This window comes from Nelusetta ayraudi, unplaced genomic scaffold, assembly GCF_046127955.1.
Source record: "Nelusetta ayraudi isolate G7.1 ecotype Tasmania unplaced genomic scaffold, CSIRO-AGI_Nayr_v1 ptg000130l, whole genome shotgun sequence".
In the NCBI taxonomy this organism is placed as follows: Eukaryota; Metazoa; Chordata; class Actinopteri; order Tetraodontiformes; family Monacanthidae; genus Nelusetta; species Nelusetta ayraudi.
In genome coordinates, this window is record NW_027466180.1 from 966590 (window position 1) to 975000 (window position 8411).

General features: G+C 46.9%; 1 protein-coding gene across 2 annotated transcripts in view; it reads right to left on the bottom strand.

Annotated features, from left to right (window-relative positions):
• Window positions 1–2499: 2499 nt before the first annotated feature.
• The window catches only part of peli1b (pellino E3 ubiquitin protein ligase 1b), a 29601-nt gene continuing 23689 nt past the window's right edge, over window positions 2500–8411 (bottom strand). For both annotated transcript variants that reach the window (XM_076050795.1, XM_076050796.1), the window contains exons 5-7: window positions 8202–8399; window positions 7578–7766; window positions 2500–3974 (exon numbers count right to left, since the gene is read on the bottom strand). In XM_076050795.1, the coding sequence (XP_075906910.1) occupies window positions 3339–3974; window positions 7578–7766; window positions 8202–8399 (1023 nt within the window). In that variant the 3' untranslated portion in view covers window positions 2500–3338. The remainder of the gene's footprint in view (window positions 3975–7577; window positions 7767–8201; window positions 8400–8411) is intronic.

Consider the following 8411-nt stretch of genomic DNA (forward strand, 5'->3'; position numbering starts at 1 on the left):
CTGTGCGAGTCTGTGTCGTCTCTTCACACACACACACACAATTTCACTATCCAGAAAGCAGACATTCAAGAATCCAGAAAGACTAAAACAAAGACAGAATCAGCTCTGATGTTTGTGGTTTTGTCTCGCGATGCCGTTGGACGTTCAACACTTTCAAAAACCGAACCGAACCGAACCTTTACTTTGTCTTCTTCGTTGCTGAGCGGAGTTCCCTGAACGGCATCGCTGCAGGTGGAGTACTTGCTGTGCGGCTCGTTGCTGCCCTCCTGTGGTCGCAGAAGGAGCAGCTGCTACTTGCACTGAGGGGGAAAAATTGATGATAGAGATTTGAGCCTTGATGTGAATGTTTTTTTGTTTTTTTTTTAATGTTCGTTAACGTGCTGTTTTCAATGTTCAGTTACATATCAATGGCCACCATAAATCTTTTGCTTGCATAAAAAAAAAATCGATTGATGTAATTTCAAGTCTTTTATCAAACCACACTCTCATTAAATCATAACAAATCAATTCAATTAACACCAGGGACCAACTGAGTTTGCCTCTTTAGATTGGACCCCTGACCTGCTTTGCATTGGTGTAAAATAAACCGGACAGTTTGGGAGCCTTGACCTTTGACCCTTGACCCTGGTTCTTACACACTGTCGCCCGTTGAAGCCAGATTTAAAAATAACGATTTCTAAAAATAATAATAATCTTAATGCTGAGTCGGCCTGTCAGTGCTCCTCTGAATGTGCACAAGGTGCAAAGAGACATTTTAAAGCAGAGCCGACAAAAAAATATTTTAGTTCCAAGTGGTGAAGTGATGTTACACAGTAACAGTATACAATAAGATATAAATGCAAGTTTAAGGTGTTTTTTTCAATGTATGTGTGTGTGTGTGTGTGTGTCTCTATATATGTACATTTATATATATATATATATATATATATATATATATATATATATATATATATATATATATATACATATATATATATATATATGTATATGTATGTATATATATACATATATATAGACACATATATAAAAAAAAAATCTAGGACACCACAAAAACGTGTCACTTTTACACTTTATTGTTTAAAGTTGTTACAAAAAAAGTGTTTGCTGGAAACATTCGTTGCTTTTCACCTTTACGAGCACAAAGAGACTCCGGACAGAAGAGGAAGACGAGCCATCAGGTCGGGGACGGCTGACTGGGTTGGGCTCGCTTTTTCTTTTCAGAAAAAGGAAACAAACAGGGATGAAATAACAGACAGGAAGTGAAGCCCTCGCACACACACACATACGTACACACGTACACACACACACACACGCTCACACATCCATAGGAACATACAGTGAGTGGCAGAGAAAGACACATAACTCTGAATGCAGACAATAGACATTTTTTTCTTAAATACAAGAGGTATCCTCAGGAGACAATTGCAGTGTGTGTGTGTGTGTGTGTGTGTGTGTGTGTGTGTGTGTGTGTGTGTGTGTGTGTGTGTGTGTGTGTGTGTGTGTGTGTGTGAGCGCGCGCGACACAGGTCATTGTTCTCCCTGAGGTGAATTTGCTGCAGTCTGAGCACCAGAGGATGAAAATGATCTGTGCTTGTGAGACACATGGACACACATGCACACACTAACTGCAGAGTGTACGCATACAATCATTACAAATATCACACACACACACACACACACACACACACACCTGGACAGTTTGTGCTTTTCTTTCATCAAGGAATATCAGGTCTGGGAAACTTGAGGAGGAAACTGTGTGTGCGTAGGCAGTTTTGCCTGCATCCAGCAGGGGGCAGACAAGACGATACTTTTCTCGGAACGTAGATGAAAAAACGTGAACAGAATAAAACAATAAAATCAAAACTATGCAGCCCAAATGAAGACCAATATCTTATATCATTCAAAGCAAGGAGAGACTTGATGTCCTGACTGTTTGAAAAGCACAAACTATCCCCATGAACACACACGCACGCGCACACACACAATCATACATAGTATTTCAAAACGTGTGTGTTTGTTTCTTAGTTGTTGTTTGGGAGGTTTGGGGGGAGATCAGACCTGAGAACAGCTCCTGTTGATGAGTTGCTGTTAAACGTCCTGCTGTTACAGAGAAGCTCATCCTGCACTCGGGCTTTAAACATGGACACACGGTACCGCACCGCCGACAGGAAGTTCGCGCCTTTTCAAAATAAAACACAGCCCGGACCCTCTTTCACACGAGCACCGCTCAGGCTGTTGGAAGATTTACGATACAATCGGCAGTCCCTCCTCTTGGTGTGTGTGTGTGTGTGTGTGTGGCTAACACAACCACCACGACAACACTGTTTGTGCGACGACAACAACGTCCACGCTGCTCCGCATGGCTGGAATCTCTGGAAACGTTTCCCACCATGAATGAAGCTCTCAGACAGGGTTTGTGTGTCTGTGTGTGTGTGTTTTTGCGTTGGCTACATTTCGGCGGTTATCATGGCTAAGCTTTGTTTTTTAAAAAAAAACAAAAAAAAACAACAAACAAACAAAAAAACCTGCACAAACAACAACGACAACACCCACACTGTTTAAAGGGAGCAGGACTCAAGTTCTCAACCACGATGCTTTGGGACGTTTCCCTTCCATGTCTATTGCTTTGAAGGTGGAGAGAGTGTGTGTGTGAGAGAGAGAGAGAGTGTGTGTGTGTGTGTGTGTGTAAACCAGGTCGGGGGAGGTGAGGAACGCAGCACAGAACCCTCAGAACACAGCCAGAACCTCAGACCGTGGGATCTGCTGAAGCGCATACTGACTCGGTTTTCTTTTCTTCTTTCTCCTCATATCAAAAATGCTCGAGACGGACAGCGAGTCGGACAGATTCGGCAGACAAAGGATCAAAGCAAATGGGCCATAAATACGCATCTTTGTTTGTTTTAGTAGACAGATGTATATTGCAACAGTAGAAGGTGGATTAAAAAGTGAATGTTTGTGCTACAGTCTGGTAGAAAATAGTGTCTCTGAGGGAAGAAACAGACTAAAGGTTTTAAGCCAGCAGTGTTCTGTGTTTGGTTGGTTGGTTGGTTGGTTGGTTGGTTGATTTTTTTTCGTTTTTTTTTTTTTTTTGTGTCTCTGGTTTTCACATGAAAATATAGAATTCTCTGTCGTCATTCATGAAAAAAGCAATACAAAGGTCACTTAAATACGAGAGAGACAAAACGTTCAGCGAGAGAGAGAGGGAGTGAGAGAGAGAGAGAGAGAGAGAGAGAGAGAGAGAGAGAGGGAGAGAGAGAGAGAGAGAGAGAGAAAACTGTTTCTTATATCATTTCCTCCCCCATCTGTCCCGGCCCGGCCCGGTAAGGTCCGGCCCGGTTCTAGTCCAGGGGCCCCTGGAAGATGAGTCTGACGAAGCCGCCGCGCTCGCCGCTCAGCTGCTGCGCGCAGAAGGGGCAGGCGGCGTGGAAGGTGTGCGTGCCGTGCGGCAGCGGGATCTGGCTCCAGAAGGCCGCCGTCTTCTCCGAGCACACGTGGCCGCACGGGCCGAAGGCGTGCGTGGGGGGCGCCGCGTCCACGTAGAAGGCGGCCTCGCAGCCCAGCCACAGCGGCACGTAGGGGCCCCGCGCCCGGCACATGGGGCACTCGCGGTGGCGCCCCTCGCCGTTGCCGCCCCCTCCTCCGTTGCCGCCGCCAGGGGGCGCGGCGGCGGCGGTGAGGCCGCGCCCGTGCCGCCGGCTGCCCCAGTCGTGGTAGCCGTGCACGTGGCCGCACTGCAGGTAGACCCAGGGCTGCTTCTCGTCGGGCGTTTCCTTGCCGCGCTGCAGCGAGGGGAAGGCCAGCGTGTTGAAGCCCACCGGACACTGCGGCCGCGCCGCGTTGATCTCCTGCCGCAGCGCCTCCAGGTGCTTGAGGGTGGGGGCGCGCGCCAGGCCCTCGGCCGTGCGCCACAGCAAGGTGGCGCCGCACAGGTCGATGAGGGAGCCGTCCACCAGCTCGTGGCTCTCCGTCTCCACCTGGTGGCCAGAGGGCAGCGTGTGAACATGTTGAACGACTGGAAACCAACAGCGTTCAGTTTTACATGTAAACTGAGGTCACTTGAGGTCGACTCCACGACGTGGACTTGTTTTTCCTAACCTGCTTACTTACTTTTGACATATTCAATTCTACTTTATTTATGTTTTATCTGTGTAAATTTTAACGGTATTGCTGCTGCCAATCTTGACCAATCTTGATCATCCTGATAAAATAAAGGTTAAAAAAAAAAAGAAGAGGTCAGGCCTGGGGGGTGCAGTGCTAGGGCCAAGGCAGCAGGGGGCAGTGTGAGCCTTGATTTCACAGCTTCAGGGAGGCGAGGTGCTCTGATGTGAGCATACTTAAAGGTCCAGTGTGTAAAATTTGGCCTGCTTTATGATTTTTATATTGATAAAAATGTAATATACTGCCCATAAAAACATTAATAAATGTAAACTTGCAGTACAATAAACAAATTTGATCTTATATGCATATGTAGAGCAATAAGGGTCTTGCTCCCAGTCAGTTGGCCTATTTCTAAAGAAGCCTGGTGGGGACAATCCAGCTGCCTGACAGCACGTTTGGTATTTAGGGTAAACGCTCACGTCCTCAAATAAACACAACACAACAAAGAAGAAGGTGGACGAGGTTTGTGTTCGCAGGCCACAGTAGTATACTGGCAAACTCGGTAGAAGGGAGGGTCAGCTCATGAGCGCTGCGATCTAAAATGTAACCACTTGATGTCACTGTTTCTTCTTCAAAATCTTCAAATATTACACGTTGGACGTTAAACATGAAAAACAGCCTGTGAGGCTCGACGCGGTGGGGGAATTCCAAGTTTAGATCATTCTGAGAGGGATAATAAATGAAATGTGGAGAGTGAACAGACACAAAACAGACGCTGTGGGTTCGTTTTTTCAAAAGATCCATATTACACCCACTCGGATCTTTGTTCTTCGTCCTGAACTCCAGAGGAGCGGCGTCGCATGATTCAAAAGCCTGCACTGATTGTATCTCCAGAGCGCAGAGAACACATTAAGCCCTCTGTTTACAGCCTCCAGTGAAAAATCCTGTTTTCTTTAACCTCCTGCTTGCTAAACTTCACTTTAAGACGCTTTGTTGGACTTTCCGAGAATTTGGAAAGGGACAAAAACGAGGGGTGGAGGCAACACTTGGCAGAGCAAGGTGCCCTTTGTGACATCATGAAGGTTTTTCGTAGCACACCCTTTCTAAAAAAAAAAAAAAAAAAAGTGCAGCTAGCAAAATAAGGTGACAGAGACGCTTTAAAAACATCACACACACACACACACACACACACACACACACACACTGTGCTGATGTTTAGTCATGCTAACAGAGGTCCCTCTGTGTGTGTGGGTGCTGATGTGGCTCCATGCGTCATGCTGCTGACAGTTTTAACCTTCATGTCTCCCAGCGACAATGTGCTGAACTCACTCTGAACACACTCTGAACACACTCTGAACACACACTGAACACACACTGAACACACACCTCCTCCATGCTGCTGCCATCAACGAGGAAACAACAACCGAAAACGACTGAAAAACTGTTTGTTCAGATTGTTGTTGTTTTTTTCTCTAATCTGATCTCCAAACAGCCTCTTAGCAGCGAGGAGGGCTGACGACCGCCCTCGACCAGCTGCGACATCACTCAATATCCGCCCTGGGTATTAATGATTTCATTCCCTGTGTCAACTCAATCCAGGTAATAATCCCACTGCTCTTTAATTTATGGCACAAAGGTGAATCATTCATAAGCCCCAAACACAGTGAGGCTCATTGAGCGCAGTTTAAACAGCAGTGGGTGTGTGTGTGTGTGTGTGTGTGTGTGTGTGAGCTGTAAAATATTCCTTGACATACTAGGTTTTAAAATAAATGCCAGTCCAAAAATAATTACAAAAAAAGAAAAAAACCTCCTTGAAAGTGGATGGAAACCTTTTCTTTTCAGAGGACGACACATTTTCTAATGACGGATAAAAAGGGTGCAGGGGACGACTGTGAATACAAACTAAGGACACGCACACACACACACACACACACACACACGCACACACACACACACACACAACACACACGCCTTTTTGCAAAGTTGCTGAGGCGACTTTTTTTCCCCTGCTATTGAATCAAAGACCTTCAGCCGCTGACCTCCACTTGCATGTGGGAGTTTGGAGCCGAGTGTTGCAGTAAACACAGCAGAGAGATATTTCATGTCAGGTTCCACTGCTGCCAAACCTGAAAACACTGAGTTCTGGAACTGTTGGCTTGTTGTTTTCTCTTCTTTCTTTTTTTTTTAGTGTATTTATAGAAGTAGTGGTAACAGTTTTTAACCTGGCACACCAGAAGAAGTGTTTTTTAAACCCTTTGGATTTTTCTCCCACGTCTGTAGACAGTGTTTGAAACAGGGAGGCAGAACGTCTTGTCAATCACCGTCGTGAACCAATCAGATGCCCTTAACATCAGGGTGCAAAGGAGACGGGCGAGTGAGATTTCACAAGTGAGATATGAGGTTTGAAGGTTTGAATGATGATTTAATCGAGTTTTTCAGCCTTTTATGAAAAGAATATTTTTTTCTTCTGTTGTTCTGTTTGTTTTTTACTGTGTTAAAATCTGCACATTAACACATATGTGTTTCTTTAAACCGAGAAAAGCCTCCCTGACTGAGCGTGACGATGACGCCTCCACATGATCATTAGTATTATTTTTAATCAGGCTGACTGTGAAGAAAACCGGTGCTCTGCCGCCACCCGCAGCGACAGCGAGGTGACGAGCTGCCAGAAAAACGACGAAGCAGCCGACGTTTCGTTTTGGCGAGCGGAAAGTCGAGAGAAAAACAAGCGGCGACGGCGTCACAAACAGTGAGTGCGAGTGCGAAGGTGGGGGGGGATCCGGCGTGGCGACGCGCTCGCACAGACGCTGAGACGCGCAAAAAAAAAGGCACACGTGCAGGCCTGCAGCGGCTGCTGCTTTGATTCTTTCCTGCATAAAGAAATAAAAGCTGCAGCGATGAGCAGACGCAGGCGACAGAGTCAACACAGTGAACACCAACACTGTGGTAAACGCATCGTCTGCGTCTTTCTGTGTTTGGAAGACGCTTCATTGAGTGCGCTGCGCCTTTAAGAGCAGGTCTGTCCGTGAAAATGTTCTTTTCGCTGTTTATACAAAAGGAAAACCCCTGTTAAAAAAACATCACGAGATCTCCTTCAAAATGCCAAGACCTTCAAAAGTTTCCGGTAGCATTATTTTTTTTTCTTCAGATCTCTCAGATTAGTTTTTGGGTTTCCTTTGAGCCTTTTCTGTTTGTTTGGTTTTTTTTCTTTCTTCTTGTGTGTGTGTGTGTGTGTGTGTGTGTGAGTGTGTGTGTGTGGGGGGGGGGTTTATTTTCAAGGCTGTTGTATTTGTTCTCTCTGTGCACTTTCTATGAACCGATTGCTGATGACTTATTGTGCAGCTAAGGAACTGAATTTCCTTTAGGAAAAACAAAGTTTCTATCTCTCTATTTATCTATCTCTCTATCTATCTATCTATCTATCTACCTACCTACCCATCTATCAATCCATCCCGCTCTCCCTCCCCTGGCTCTCTCACCATCTTGCCCCGCTGCTGGGCCGAGCGGGTCTCCCGCAGCGTGAAGACGTTGCCGCAGACGGAGATCTCCCTCCACACGCCGGGCTTGGAGTCCTGGCTGAAGCCGTTGCGAGGGTGCATGACCAGCACGCCGTTGGTGGTCAGCCCGTCCATCTGGCCGTCGGGGGTCCGCCACTTGGCGGCCTTCTCCTGGTGGGAGATTTGCAGGTGTTGCCATTGAATGGTGTGAAGTGCATTAGCGGCGGGATGAGATTCTACAGGAAATACGTTTTATTTCGTTTGTTTGCGTTTGTTTGCTGTCAAGAGTGGTTGTTGTATTTTTCTCTTTGATTGTTTGTCAAAAATATTCCATCTCCTCCTCCGTCCAAACATAACATTTGGCTGAGGGGAACTGGACCCATAAGGATCGTGTCTGATTAATCACGGTGGAGGTTGACTTGGTAAAGCAGTAAAAACACCTTCTGGGACTCAGACAAGAAAACAACTCAACTCAAACAGGAAGTGATGTCGCAACACGGCGCTGCGGTTCTTCAACACTTTCGTGTTGTCATTCAAACGCACACTCTCAACACATACACGCCCACCCACGAGCACACACACACCCCCTCCCCCACAGCGACTCACCCCGAGGAAGATGTTCTTGGACGAGTCGAAGCCGGCAGCGTAGATGCGGGCCGTGTACGGCGGCGAGCGCTGGCACTTGATGCGGCAGGCGAAGCGGGAGATGGTGCTCTGCACCGACGGCGCGTCGGTGTTGCTCTGGCTGCCCGCCACCGTGTCCGTCACCACGAAGTCGATGGGGCTCTCCGTCGACCGGCCGATCTGCCAGCAGGG